Source organism: Chiloscyllium punctatum, chromosome 15 (assembly GCF_047496795.1).
Source record: "Chiloscyllium punctatum isolate Juve2018m chromosome 15, sChiPun1.3, whole genome shotgun sequence".
Lineage (NCBI taxonomy): Eukaryota > Metazoa > Chordata > Chondrichthyes > Orectolobiformes > Hemiscylliidae > Chiloscyllium > Chiloscyllium punctatum.
In genome coordinates, this window is record NC_092753.1 from 4,922,660 (window position 1) to 4,938,359 (window position 15,700).

The following is a 15,700-nucleotide window of genomic DNA, read 5'->3' on the forward strand; positions in this document are numbered from 1 at the left end:
ACAGAAGCAGTAAATGTGCCCGGCCACCAGGGGGTGCCCAGAATCTGTCGCAATTCTGGCTGAGGTTCACCTTTCTGCCAAATGGCAAACGAGATGATTTACTCACGGTCCCAAAACGTACGTCTCGCGGGCCCACCCTCTGATTAAATCCCTTTCATTTAGTACTAAACGTTGCCTTATTCCTGCAGGGAATATTTTGAGTGTGAAGAGTGGCTCTGGTATGAGTGCTGACCTTGTGGATCATGTGCATCTCATTAATCTCACAAGGGAATCCAGATGGTGCCTCTGTTTGAGCCCCATTTGTAAGTGAAAGATACAGGTAACGGACAAAACATACTGAGCTAAGAATGTCTGAGACCTTCCCCTCACCCATATCAATGTCACAGACCTTCAAAGTCTATGTTATGTCTGAGTTATCGCATCACCAGTCACACAATGAATGGTAAGGAAGAAGAACTTGTGTTAATGATACATTTCACAATCTTAGTACGTACAGCTACTGGAGTGATCACTTTTAGCAGTAGCACTGTTGTACTGTTGGAAATCTCCCACAAAACCTCGTCTCGTTCTGTTTTCTGGACATTTGTGGCATCCAAGATTCACAATGCAGTGACAAGTTGGTGATGTGGCAAATTTGCTCTTGTTCAGGATACTCAAAAGTGCCTATTGTATGACGTAGAGTCATAGAGATGTACAGCACGGAAACAGACCCTTTGGTCCAACCCATCCATGCCCACCAGATAGTCCCATTTGCCAGCACAACCCATTTCCCTCTAAACCTTTCCTATTTTATACCCATCCAGATGCCTTTTAAATGCTTGTGATTGTACCAGCCTCCACCACTTCCTCTGGCAGCTCATTCCATACACACACCACCCTCTGTGTGAAAAAGGTGTCCCTTAGGTCCCTTTTAAAATCTTTCCTCTCTCACCTTTAAAACAATGCCTTATCGTTCTGGACTCCCCCACCCTAGGGAAAAGACCTCGTCTGTTCACCCTACTCACTACCCAGAGCCTCTGATGCTCTCGGGAAACAGCCCCAGCCTTTTCAGCCTCTCCCTTTAGCTCAAACCCTCCAAGCCTGGCAACATCCTTGTAAATCTTTTCATCTTGGACAGCAAATAAATTCACAAGACTGTTGTATTCTACTACTCAAGCTGCAACGTACTTGTTTTGCAATTAACCTCCGACATGATAACAGTCATTGTGCAGTGCTTTGCAATGTTCTGAGGTTACCAGGGGCTGGATCTAAAGGCCAGCATTTTCTTTAAGCTGAGGTTGACCTTGCCAACAAACGCATGACACAGTTGTCTGCTTCACCTTGAGGTACTTTTCAGGTCCATTCTTCTTGAAAGATCTCCTTCGTCTTTAAACATTGACACCTTCTCGAGTTCATTTAAAAAAAGTTCTCTCAAAATAAAGTCAAAAATGGATTACAGTGTACTTTTTTTAATGTATTAAAATATTCGTAACAAGAGGGAGGCCTTCGTAACAAGAGGGATTGAGTATAGAAGCAAAGAGGTGCTTCTGCAGCTGTACAGGGCCCTGGTGAGACCACACCTGGAGTACTGTGTACAGTTCTGGTCTCCAAATTTGAGGAAAGACATTCTGGCTATTGAGGGAGTGCAGCGTAGGTTCACGAGGTCAATTCCTGGAATGGCAGGATTGCCTTACACGGAAAGACTGAAGCGACTGGGCTTGTATACCCTTGAGTTTAGAAGACTGAGAGGGGATCTGATTGAAACGTATAGGCTTATGAAAGGATTGGACACTCTGGCAGGAGGGAACATATTTCCGTTGATGGGGGAGTGCCGAACCAGAGGACACAACTTAAAAATACGGGGTAGACCATTTAGGACAGAGATGAGGAGAAACTACTTCACACAGAGAGTGGTGGCTGTGTGGAATGCTCTGCCCCAGAGGGCAGTGGAGGCCCAGTCTCTGGATTCTTTTAAGAAAGAATTGGATAGAGCTCTTAAAGATAGTGGAGTCAAGGGGTATGGAGATAAGGCTGGAACAGGATACTAATTAGGAATGATCAGCCATGATCATATTGAATGGCGGTGCAGGCTCGAAGGGCAGAATGGCCTACTCCTGCATCTATTGTCTATTGTCTATTGTCTATTCCCTTGAACTTTGCGAGATAGCTATGGGGAACCTATCGTGCTGTTGCTGCAATGTTTTGGTTGACAGAGAGAAATTATATTTCTTGCTTAAGAAAAAAAAAGAATAGAGCACAGCACATTCTGTAGTCCACTGTGTACTGACGTCTGCCCAAGAGAGCTGGAATGAAAACACTGTAATGCATGTAAACACACAGGCTTTCCAGTAATCCCAACAAGCCAAAGGCAGGAATGCATGATAAACAAAGCATGTGACCATAAAAAAAAGAGAATAGCTACTGCAATGTAGTCAACACACTTACCCTCACATTATAGCTCTTCGTGAAAACACTACTCCCCTTTCATCAGAACCAGCTCCCTCGGAGAGGGGAAAGGGGAAAAACAACCTGCTTTTTTGACCTCCTCTGGTCTTTTCCTTGACTTTATTTTTATTTGGTAAACTCTGTGCTCAGCAACGGATGTCTTTGCTTTTTTCATTCACTTGTCGGATGCTGGCATCGCTGGCCAGGCCCAGCATTTATTGCCCGTCCCTAGTTGCCCCTGGGAGAAGGTGGGGGGAGGGCTGCCTTCTTGAACCGCTGCAGTCCATGTTTTGGAGATGGTCCCTCAATGCCCCTTAGGGAGGGCATCCCAGCATCTTGACCCAGCCTCAGGGAAGGAACGGCGATACATTTCCAAGTCGGGATGGCGAGCGGTGGGGAGCCTTCTCGATGGAAGTGGCCACGGGTTTGGAAGCTGCTGTCTGAGGACCTTTAGCGAATGCTGAGGAACTGAGTATTTTCCTGCATTGTACATGGCACATGTGGCATAGCCTTAATTTCCAAAAAGCATGCATGGCATCATATCTCAAAGCAACACGTGGCATCCAGGTTCCTTCCTCTGATGAAAGCACCAACCACTCTGGAGTACAGGAGAGCCCTCTCACCAATGTTTGCTGACCGCTGTACTTAACCACATGAGCACTGGTCAGTAACAGCCAACAGATTATGCAACGGCACACTACATCCCAGCTAAAGGACAGTAGCCAGCAAAGTGATGTGACAATATCAGTTGGGTCCTCTCTGAGATGGAGGAAGACTGTATTCCCTGCATGACTCCACCCAAGATCAGTTGTCAAAGTCTTACCTGTCATGTGACCTCACAGCCCTTAATACATCATTTTGCAAATAACTTGTAACCAACAGGCTCTTCGCTATAATCCCTATCCAAAAGGAAAAGTATATGGAGGAGGAGGGAAAAAAAAGAGCATTAAGAATTAAGAGACAAGGATTATTTGTGAATACATTGAATGTTGATTACCTCTTCTTAGCTTCCTCATACTGCCAACTAAGTCGAACTCTGTCTGCTAGCTTAGACCTTCCATCAGATGAAAACTGTAAAAGGAAAAGCATTAACATTTATTCAGAGCAAATATTAATAAATCTAAACTCTTAGTTCACATGGATCTCAAAAGGTTGCATTGAAAAGGGGGACTTGGCTCAATGAGAATATTTAGCTAAAAGGACAAAATGTTTTGAAATAAGGTCAAGCCAGTATTATAAAACGCTGCTAACCTTTTGCAAAAATGTGCCTTCTACCTATACACATTGGGCAGTACGCATAAGAAACCAGAATCCCCAGTGGCCAGACTGGAGAGTGCATGGTTTAAACAAGATGAGCAATAATAGTCTTTAGAAATGGTTTAAATAAAAGCAAATGACTGCAGATGCTGGAGATCAGAAATGAAAGCAAAAGTTGCTGGAGTTACCCAGCGTGTCTGGCAGCATCTGTGGAGAGAACGCAGTTTAACACTTTGAGTTAAGCTTCTGAACAAGTCACATTAGCCTTGAAAAGTTAACTCTGACCTGCTGAGTTTCTCCAGAACTTTGTTTTTAAGAGATGGATTTACCCCCTTTCCTAGCTCAGTATCACACCATGAGCCAACCAAATGTCATACGCAAGTTGCATAGAATGAAACGTCTTGGCTAATCATTCCTGCACTCCAGAAGTGAAACAATTCCCTTTACTGCGTTAGCCAGCATTTGATTATCTGAACATTCGATTATCCAAACAAAATACTCCCCGCCCAAGGCGTTCGGATAATCGGGGTTCCCCTGCAGATGGGAGAAATGAATGATTCAAGTGCTCTAGGTACAAGAGTCCCTACCTACCATGTGGAAACAGGCCTTTTGGCCTAAGGAGTCCAAACTGACACACCAAAGAGCATCCCACCCAGACCCATCCCCCTACCCTATATATTTTCCATAGCTAACGCACCTAAATTCCACATCCCTGGATACTACAGGGCAATTGAGCATGGCCAATCCACCTAACCTGCATATCTTTGGACTGTGGGAGGATATGGGAGCACCTGGAGGAAACCCACCCAGACACGGGGAGAATGTGCAAACTCCACACAGTTGCCTGAAGGAGGAATCATACCCAGATCCCGGGCACTGTAAGGCAGCAGTGCTAACCACCATGCCACCTCACACACTTACATCATACACTTGAGTTTCCTTCACAAAGAAGCAATACAGTGGCCTCTGGTTCAAGTAAAACTTTGATGAACAGGATTTTCAAATCACTATTTGATCATTGACAAATGCTAATTGACTCTCATTCATTTAAGAGGTAGGAACAAGCGTACAATGGATAAAGCTGCTCAGAATCAACCAGCAAAGTCAGCCTGAAACAGACACAGCAAGAAATACAGCAGGTCTGGCAGCACCTGTGGAGAGAAATAGAGTTAATGTCTTGAGTCCACTAAGTCACTGTATCCCTTCTGCTGACAAGCTGCATTTGACTTTTCCTATCCAGGGACTGCCTTTGGCTTCCTCTGCTCCTGGTTTTACACAGCAAGTGTACAGGGCTACAAAAAGGTACTCAAGCTGCTCTCATTCTTGACAGGTACCCAAAGCGACCGATCACACAAGTGCTCTTGTCCAACCCATGTGCGTTTTAAATGATCTTGCGCATCTTAGATGTTCCCAGCATTCTTCTGCAAAAAAAACCCATCCTTGCTGTTACCTCGGAGGATCCAGGACGTAGTGATGGAGCTGCCTCAACACTTGACCAGCTCAGTTACTGTCCCCTTGACTTGTCCTACCTGCCTATCTCCTTTTCCACCTATCCACTCCACCCTCTCCTCCCTGACCTATCACCTTCATCTCCTCCCCCACTCACCCATTGTACTCTATGCTACTCTCTCCCCACCCCCACCCTCCTCTAGCTTATCTCTCCATGCTTCAGGTTCACTGCCTTTATTCCTGATGAAGGGCTTTTGCCCGAAACGTCGATTTCGCTGCTTGTTGGATGCTGCCTGAACTGCTGTGCTCTTCCAGCACCACTAATCCAGTATTTGGTTTTCAGCATCTGCAGTCATTGTTTTTACCTACTTGACATAGGTTAACTGGCGTAAAGTACTTTGCAGGGAACAAGGATATTAGGGAGTCATAAATCACTGGAAGAACTCAGCAGATCTGGCAGAATTTTGCGAGTACTGCAGAGAGAAAGCCGAGGAGAGGAATCAGCCCAGCTGTTTGAGTTTGTGCCTGACTTCCAGCACCCTCGGTTTCTTGTTTCTTTCGTTTGAGGATGGCCGGGCGCTTGTGCAAACCGATGCAATAACCATAAGCGCATGAAGCCATTCGGCAGAGGCGGCGGTGGGGGGGGGATATTGACATGACAATGTGACAGCGATAAGGGACAGCGTGGTCAGAGTGACAGCCACAATTGCAGAGATTCCAAAGGTTGTTCCAAATCTTCAGGGAAAAAAATCAAGGCAATAGAGCAGTAAAATACTTTTCGTGACGTGTATTATCTCCTTGCAACAAATAATAATTTAAAAATAAAATTAATGCTCTTTGGCCAAGTACGTAAAACACTTGTTTCAAGATAGCGGATCACAAGGAGGGATAAACAGATTATTCTATAATGGCAATGATATCAGAATCATACAGTCAGACAGCACAGAAATAGGTGCTTCAGTCCAACTCAGCCATGCCGAGTGGGTTTCCCAAAACAAACTAGTCCCATTTGCCTGCATTTGGCCCACATCTCTCCAAGTCTTTCCTATTCATGTCTCTATCCACGTATCGTTTAAATGTTGCAACTGCACCTGCATATAGACACCACCCACTGTATAAAAAAAAAGTTGCCCCTCAGGTCCCATTTAAAAGTGTATCCCAGGATACACAATCTTTCAAAAGACCAGTGTAATGGGAAAGAGCAGCACGGATCATAAAGGATGATATAGAAGGATGGTGGTGCAAAAGGATCTTTCCTCAGAATTAGGGAATGGAAACAGCATGGGTAGATTTTAAGAACAGGAAATGCTGGGAAACACAAGTGAGTAATAGTTACACCACCAGATTGAACATTAAACAGAAAGATTATTGTAGCAAAACCCATGTAATTATTGCGGGGAACTTTAATCTTCATATACACTGCACAAAATCCTCCTTCCCAACTTGTATTCTGACATTAGCCATGCAAAGTCGTATGCACATTTCTAGCCATTCAACTACATCCCTTTTGCTCTACCAGATGCTGCCCAAATGGTCACTCACTGGAGCTCCTATTGAGGTGTGGATGTTGCTTCACAGTCAGTGACACCAGATTTACAAAGGTTTTGGTCCATTGTTATTTTCAGTACTAGATTAAACACATCAGCTAACAGGCAAATTACTGCAGATGCTGGAACCTGTACTGAAAACAGAGAGTGCTAGAGATTACAGCAGGTCAGACAGCATCCGTGGAGAGAGAGAGAGAGAGAGAGCAAGCTAATATTTTGACTCTTAGATGACTGTTCATTAGAGCTCTGATGAAGAGTCATCTAGATCTGAAACATTAGCTTGCTCTCTCTCTATGGATGCTGTCTGACCCGCTGCGATCTCCAGCACCTTTTGTTTTCAGCCAACAGCCAGGATCCTTTTGCTGCCCTAACTGTTGATCCAAAAATCACTTCCAATCCACTCGAACACTGCTCAGGGACTCCCATCAGCCTGGCCAGTTTCTCAGGCACATTGTGCATCCTGAAGACTTTCTTACAACATCAGTCCTTTGTAGTTACAGAAACAAAGAGAAAAACAAAAACCAGATCTTTTTGTTTTGCTTTCTCAATGCAACCTAGTGTCACCGGTTCTGCAAATGCAGACTGAAGTCACAATGAAAATTAGCCAGGGTTAATAAATAGATCTTTGCATTTGAAAACATACCTCTCCGATGATGTCAGTCTGTGACCCTGCTTCACAGAACTGCTGTGATAAACACTCAGAGGCCAAGCTTGGATTCACCTGGAGATCCTGCAGGGAGTTCTCAATGTAACAGCTATTCCTGAATTCATCTGTTAGTTTAGCAAGGGTCTGGAAAGCAAGACAAACAATACAGTAGGATTCTAATTCAGTGCAGGCGTGCTGAGTAGCAAAGTTACAGCCGCTGTATAATCATTTTGCTGTCTAAAGCTTTTCCAATGTCGGTTAAGGCTGGTGGGTAGAAATCAGAACAGCCATTTTGTATCAATGGGGCATCAGCAGCACGTGGCCAAAATTAAAGTGCTACTTCTTTGAGCATTTGGGGAAAACAGGTTATTGGAACCTCTCATCATTACAGAATCTTTTTTTGAGACTTTACTGTATCATCCCTTTGATGATGCAGAAGATGAAGATCAAGAACACAAACCAACCTTAAAATGTACTGAAGGATGCAGGATCCACAATATCGCCATTGGTTTCCTCCTGGCTCCTAATTCTAATGATCAATACTCCAGTGTCATGTCATAACGCCTGGGAGTGCCTCTCACAAATGTGTACAGAAGCTCACTTTCTCCACTGTTTGTCAGTCAATCATAATCATTAGAACCCAAGAAACAGGAGTAGGCGTTAGTCACTCACCTGCTCAAACCTATCCGGCCTAGCAACTAGTGAAGGAGGTGTCGACATTCCCTTAAACTTTACGGAAGTGAAACAGGATGCCTATTGCTTGCCTATAAAGCTCGATGATACATTTACTATAGCGGAGGCACTGAAAATTACATCACACATTTTAACTGGCAAGTGTCTTTTCTGGGAGACTACAGCGATTCCACTTGTAAACTTCTACATCTGTACTTGCCTTCAAACTGGTTGGATTTTGCCAGGGTATCAGACTTGGGTAGGGTCTTGGCTTCAACTAGGGTTAGTGACATGTTTCGAGAGCAGCTATCCAAAGCTTTAGGGAAAGAATTCATTTTTGGCCACTTTCAAGTCACACATGGGCTCATTAGCATAACGTCACAGTCATACAGCACGGAAACAGGCCCATTCAGTCCACCTCCATCTATGCCGACCAGATATCCTAAACTGACATAGTTCCATTTGCCAGCAATTGGCCCATATCCCTCCAAACCCTTGCTAATCATCTACCCATCTAGATGCTGTAATTGTACCAGCCTCCACCACTTCCTCTGGCAGCTCATTCCATACACGCACCACCCTCTGAGTGAAAAGATTACTCCTTTTTAAATCTTTCCCCTCTCACTCGAAATCTATGCCCTCTAGTTTTGGACTCCTCTACCCCAGGGAAAAGACTTTGCCTATTTACCCTATCCATGCCCCTCATAATTTTGTAAACCTCTACAAGGTCACCCTCAGCCTCCAACGCTCCAGGGAAAACAGCCCCAGCCTGTTCAGCCTCTCCCTGTAGCTCAAATCCTCCAACTCTGGCAACATCCTTGTAAATCTTTTCTGAACCCTTTCATGTTTAACCAACATAACACCAAAAGTGGAGGATATAGGCTGGTAATATTTCTGGGCCTCTCTTAAACAGGGCTCCAGCAGCACTGTGAAAAAAAGGATCAAACAACGAGAAACTCTTTTGACAGCTACAACAGGCAGCAGGAGACGGGTAATTATGGAAGGAGGATAAATCCCGGGAATAACCAAGGACAAATTAATAGATGATTCAGGTGTAGCTCAAAGTATCATTGTATGTGGAATTGTCTGAAAAGGAATAACTAGGTCTTTGAGTTGACATGACAGGGAAGATAATGAAGGAGAGAAGGATAATACTGACCAATCATGTTGGCCACTAGAAGCATCAGTCCAGTAGTGACCATCCTGGGAAAGGACTTGCTCAATTGTGCAGTGGCTGTAAATGGACAGTACATGGGCTGGAAAGTATAAAGTGTTTTTTTTTAAATGTAAGGAAGACCAAAGTAAGGTCAAAGAGTAACAGATCTATTTGTTTCAGGGTCAGTCATGCCAACAGTCTAATCACAAATCAACAATCAGTAAGGACATTTAAGATAGCAGATGAATATCACATCATAATGACAGGGTAGAATCCAGTGAAATGCCTTTATTGATGAGCAAGCCTTCAATAAAAAGACCAAATAAAGTTAGATATAAAGTATAATAAAGTAATATCTTTGGGAGATCTGTAGATTTGCAATTTACATTGTCAGATTACTATTGCATTTCTTTAACAATGCTGATCTTCTCAAAGCAGAATGTTACGGAAGAATTAATGGCATCCAGGGATAGGAATTTATAGGGACAGAAACAAATCACTTCCAAGTTACATTGGCAGTTTACATTTCAACTTCTCACAAGTTGAACGTTTTGTTTAAGAATGCAGGGTCACTAGATGAGGAATACACTAAACTCAGAAAGGGTATTAATGAACATTGTGATATTTGAGAGTACAGAAAATGTCTTTGTGACCCATAGTAACTCTTCCCTTGGTGAGGGACTTTAATGAAAAAGGACCTGAGGGACATTAAGGTCTGGGATAACACAAAATATTTTTTGTCCTACAGTCTGTAGGCAGAGCGACTAGATTTAAATCGGTCAATAATAATTTATAGTAAAGACGGAAAAGGTATTATTGACGAGGCAATGGAAAGATAATATGCATGAGACTGAGAAGACTGGCTAAATTCCTAAGGGATAACAGAAGTGAATTTGCCAATGAGGAAATCAGGAGTGTGTGGTATGATGGTACTGTGCCTTTAAGAGGGATTTACTCTGGGTGGTTTCTCTTGCGGAATGCATGCTTCAGACACAGTGGGTGAAAAGCCTTGATCTCTTGGAGTGTCTTTTTTTAAAAAAACTTAGACAAGAGAAGCATGAGTGGGTGCAATCAGGCTGAGACAGACCCAGGGTTTTAGTTTTGCTTTCATTAGAACAGGATCTTGATCAGATGGGCCAATGGGCTGAGATGTGGCAGATGGAGTTTAATTCAGATAAATGTGAGGTGCTGCATTTTGGGAAAGCAAATCTTAGCAGGACTTATACACTTAATGGTAAGGTCCTAGGGAGTGTTGCTGAACAAAGAGACCTTGGAGTGCAGGTTCATAGCTCCTTGAAAGTGGAGTCGCAGGTAGATAGGATAGTGAAGAAGGCATTTGGTATACTTTCCTTTATTGGTCAGAGTATTGAGTACAGGAGTTGGGAGGTCATGTTGCAGCTGTACTGGACATTGGTTAGGCCACTGTTGGAATATTACATGCAATTCTGGTCTCCTTCCTATCGGAAAGATGTTGTGAAACTTGAAAGAGTTCAGAAATGATTTACAAGGATGTTACCAGGGTTGGAGGATTTGAGCTACAGGGAGCGGCTGAACAGGCTGGGGCTGTTTTACCTGAAGCGTCGGAGGCTGAGGGGTGACGTTATAGAGGTTTACAAAATTATGAGGGGCATGGATAGGATAAATAGGCAAAGTCTTTTCCCTGGGGTTGGGGACGCCAGAACTAGAGGGCATTGGTTTAGGGTGAGAAGGGAAAGATATAAAAGAGACCTAAGGGGCAACTTTTTCACACAGAGGGTGGCATGTGTATGGAATGAGCTGCCAGAGGAAGTGGTGAAGGCTGGTACAATTGCAACATTTAAAAGGCATTTGGATGTGCATATGGGCCGGGTGCTGGCAGATGGGACTAGATTGGGTTGGGATATCTGGTTGGCATGGACGGATTGGACTGAAGGGTGTGTTTCCATGCTGTACATCTCTATGACTCTATTTGAGACTGGTGTTGGCTGTTGAAGTTGATAGATACAGGTCTCTCTCTCTCTCTCTCCCCCCTGCAGCAAGAAACTCAGGTCCTCTCTCTGCTGCAAGACTGTTCCATTCAGGTTTCCTTTCTCCTGCACTGTAGAATAGGTAGCATATGAGAAAAATCTGTTTTGCTGAATCTGCTTTTGCCAAGGGTGTGTTTATGGGATGCTGCCATATTGGAACAGTTGATGATTAGTAGGTAAATAATAAAGCATTTCAACAGAGTTAAAGCTGTGCCAAGTATATTTTTTTCATTTGTATTTTAACTGTGTTGTAAGAATAAAGTGGGTTTTGCTTAAAGCCTTGTGGTAGACCAATTGAATCACATGTGGAATCCAGTGCCCTTCTCTTGCCTTTAAGTAAAGAATGACAGTTAGGGTCTAGGCTTCTGCTTGAATATTTTGAGGGGGTTTGGTTCTGGTCCATGATATATGTGAGAATCTGAATATTGTACCAACGTACACAGCAGAAGAAAGTCCTTTCAGTAATGGGAATTCTGAACAAAATCACTCCATGATTGATAAAATGCTCTGCAAAATAGTCACTTAGGAACCGTAAATTCACAATTGCTTCAGTATGGGCAGTACATGCAGAAAATGTGTTTGACATAACTGGGGGCTACAGCCACGATATTTAGGATCATGCCCCAGGTTTAGGAGGGACCTATAATTCATTCAAATTTTTGCAGAACATTTGAAAGGCATGATGCAGGTAGAATGACATTTAGGAGGTTTCAGAAAAGATCAGGAGAGCTTTGAGGTTTCAACTGCAGCAAATAATGGGCTCACTAAAAGGTGGACCAAGTGATAGTCAAGATTGGGAGGCGGCCATTTATCACAAAGCTCAGTTAACAGGCTGGTCCCGCATGGAGCCATACAGCCATGCAGCATGGAAACAGACCCATTGGTCCATCCAGTCCATGCCAACCATAATCCCAAACTAAACTAGTCCTACTTACCTGTGATTGGTCCATATCCCTCCAAACCTCTCTTATTCATGAATTTATCTAAATGTCTTTTAAACATTGTAACTGTACCCACATCCATCACTTCATTCCATGCATGAACCGCTCTGTGTAAAAAAATTTGCCCCTAACATTCCTTGTGAATCTTTCTCCTCTCACCTTAAAAATATGCTTCCTAACCTTGAAAACCCCCACCCTAGGGAAAAGACACCTGCCAGTCAGCTTATCTATGCCCTTCAGGATTTTATAAACCCCGATAAAGTCACCCCTACACTCCAGTGGAAAACCTCCCAATCTATCCAGCCTCCCCTTATAACTCAAACCCTCCATTCCCAGTAACATCCTGGTAAATCTTTTCTGAACCCTCTCCAGTTTAATAATATCCTTCCTATAACTGGGTGACCAGAACTACACACACTACTCCAGAAGAGACTTCACCAATATCCTGTACAACCTCAATGTAACGCCCCAACTTCTGTACTTAAAGGTCTGAGCAATGCAAGTAAACATGCTAAATGCCTTCTTCACTGCCATGTCTACCTATGACATAAATTTCAAGGAATTATGTACCTGACCCCTAAGGTCTGTGTTCTACAACACCTCCCAAGGCCTTACTTTTAATTTTATGAGTTCTGCCCTTGTTTGTTTTACCAAGATGCCTAGGATATGCCAGAATAGGGCTTGAGAGTGGATGGAAACCTTTATAGTAGGAAGGGCAGGAAAGGCCATTACAAAATAAAACACTGGCTGAACATGCAAGACAAGGAGCAGAGTATCAGACCTATGGGTTGGCAGAGGGAAGTAAAAACATGAAAAGTCAGGAAAGACGGCACAAGTTCAGACAGTAAGCCTAATTCTGACTGGAGCCCAGGGGAGAAATCAATAATCTATGGTTACCTGCTGTCAGGACTGAACTGTAGGAGCCTAAGTAGAGACAGGAGAATGAGTCGGGGACACAGTGTAACAAGAAGCTGAACCAACAAACAGAGGAGAAGCAGCTCCAGAATTTGCAGCCCTTATGGTTCTAGTGGCTACACAACATTCAGATGGTAAACTGCTATCAGAACTTTTAACAGTTGTAGAGAGTTTGGTATATGCACACAGACACAGAGAGAGAGAGAGAGAGAGGTGCCAGATAAAGGCCAGCCAGTAACGTCCCATGAGTGAATATGCACAAGGAAGGTTCTACCCAATGTCAGGAATAAAGCTGAGGCCAACCCTGTAGTTTGGGAAGTTTAGAAACAAAATGTGCAACCAGCAAGTGACAGGAGATTCCTCAATAATGGGAGAACTAAGTTGAGGAATGTTCTAGCACTTGAAGTGACCCACTGATGGGAATGTCAATCTCCTGGTGACTAAACAGCATTTTTCAAGGGTAACAGTTTCAAAGGAAAGTAATTTTTAAAGCCTCCAAAAGAAGCTGGAAATATAAAAGGGAAATTATAGAGGTTAAACCAAAGTGTTCCTGGGGGATAAATGATATGGTCAGGGTGTGGAACAAAGACAAATGGAACTGAGATTATCCAATCTGCTCATTGGTTACCAACTATCTTTCACTGTCGTAAAAAAGAACACAGCACACACAGTTCTCTCTTCCCCGAAGGGGAGCACGTTGAGCCTAGCAGCTTTCCATAAACGACATGGGAATGGAGATAAATTAAAGGAGAGATGAACAGTCTTTTGATCAGCAATTAAGTCACTAAGACAGCATACCACAGAAAGTACTTCTGTTCAGTTATAGGCTCCTGTTTCGTGTAATTGGCATGCAGTGTTTGAACGAAAGAATTTCCAGCGATTATATTCTTTGCCGGAAGGAGAGTCATGCTGACAAAGAATGCAAATCATTGTCACCCTAATTCTCAATTTCTCGCTTAAACAGAAATGCAATGTCTGCTGTGGGCAAAGAATTATTTCTAATAGCTCATCTCTTGGTGTTTAAAAGTCCTGCTACTCTGAGAAAACTTTCTCGTTCAAGATACTAAACCAATGAATGAGAGATTAAGGATGCTCATAGAGATGGACAACATGAAAACAGACCCTTCGGTCCAACCCCTCCATGCCGACCAAGATATCCCAACACAATCTAGTCCCACCTGCCAGCACCCGGCCCATATCCTTCCAAACCCTTCCTATTCATATACCCATCCAAATGCCTCTTAAAATGTTGCAATTGTACCCGTCTCCACCACATCCTCTGGCAGCTCATTCCATACACATACCACCCTCTGCGTGAAAAAGTTGCCCCTTAGGTCTCTTTTATATCTTTCCCCTCTCACCCTAAACCTATGCCCTCTAGTTCTGGACTCCCAGAACCCAGGGAAAATACTTTGTCTATTTATCCTATCCATGCCTCTCATAATTTTGTAAACCTCTATAAGGTCACCCCTCTGCCTCCGACGCTCCAGGGAAAACAGCCCCAGCCTGTTCAGTCTCTCCCTATAGCTCAGATCCTCCAACCCTGGCAACATCCTTGTAAATCTTTTCTGAACCCTTTCAAGTTTCACAACCTCTTTCCGATAGGAAGGAGGCCAGAATTGCATGCAATATTCCAACAGTGGCCTAACCAATGTCCTCTACAGCCTGCAACATGGCCTCCCAACTCCTGTACTCAATACTCTGACCAATAAAGGAAAGCATACCAAACGCCTCCTTCACTATCCTATCTACCTGCAACTCCACTTTCAAGGAGCTATGAACCTGCACTCCAAGGTCTCTTTGTTCAGCAACACTCCCTAAGACCTTACCATTAAGTGTATAAGTCCTGTTAAGATTTGCTTTCCCAAAATGCAGTATCTCGCATTTATCTGAATTAAACTCCATTTGCCACTTCTCAGCCCATTGGCCCATCTGGTCCAGATCCTGTTGTAATCTGAGGTAACCTTCTTCGCTGTCCACAACACCTCCAATTTTGGTGTCATCTGCAAACTTACTAACTATACCTCTTATGCTCGCATCCAAATCATTTATATAAATGACAAAATGCAGAGGGCCCAGCACTGATCCTTGTGGCACTCCACTGGTCACAGGCCTCCAGTCTGAAAAACAACCCTACACCACCACCCTCTGTCTTCTACCTTTGAGCCAGTTCTGTATCCAAATGGCTAGATCTCCCGGTATTCCCTGAGATCTAACCTTGCTAATCAGTCTCCCATGGGGAATCTTGTCGAACGCCTTACTGAAGTCCACATAGGTCACATCTACTGCTCTGCCCTCATCAATCTTCTTTGTTACTTCTTCAAAAAACTCAATCAAGTTTGTGAGACCTGATTTCCCACACACAAAGCCATGTTGACTATCCCGAATCAGTCCTTGCCTTTCCAAATACATGTACATCCTGTTCCTCAGGATTCCCTCCAACAACTTGCCTTAGAATGAAACATTTATTCTCCAGATTGGATGGCGCTGTTCAAAACAGCTTTTATTGCCATCCCCATTGGTTCCGTGAATGTGCTGGTGCAGACCCTTCCTGCTTTATACAACTGACTGGCTTGGTAAAACTCTTTAAAGGCCAGTTAAAAGTAACCACTTTAGTTGGGATTCATGTTGCACATCGACCAGACAGGCAAGAGCAGTAGTGACTGAAAGAACTTTATCTGACTTCA

At 43.6% G+C, this 15,700-nt stretch overlaps 1 protein-coding gene across 1 annotated transcript in view; it reads right to left on the reverse strand.

Moving 5' to 3' along the window:
- The window catches only part of wwc3 (WWC family member 3), a 193,974-nt gene that overhangs the window by 40,801 nt on the left and 137,473 nt on the right, over positions 1-15,700 (reverse strand). Inside the window, exons 7-8 of the mRNA XM_072584498.1 lie at positions 7,321-7,467; positions 3,422-3,495 (exon numbers count right to left, since the gene is read on the reverse strand). Coding sequence (XP_072440599.1) covers positions 3,422-3,495; positions 7,321-7,467 — 221 coding nt within the window. The remainder of the gene's footprint in view (positions 1-3,421; positions 3,496-7,320; positions 7,468-15,700) is intronic.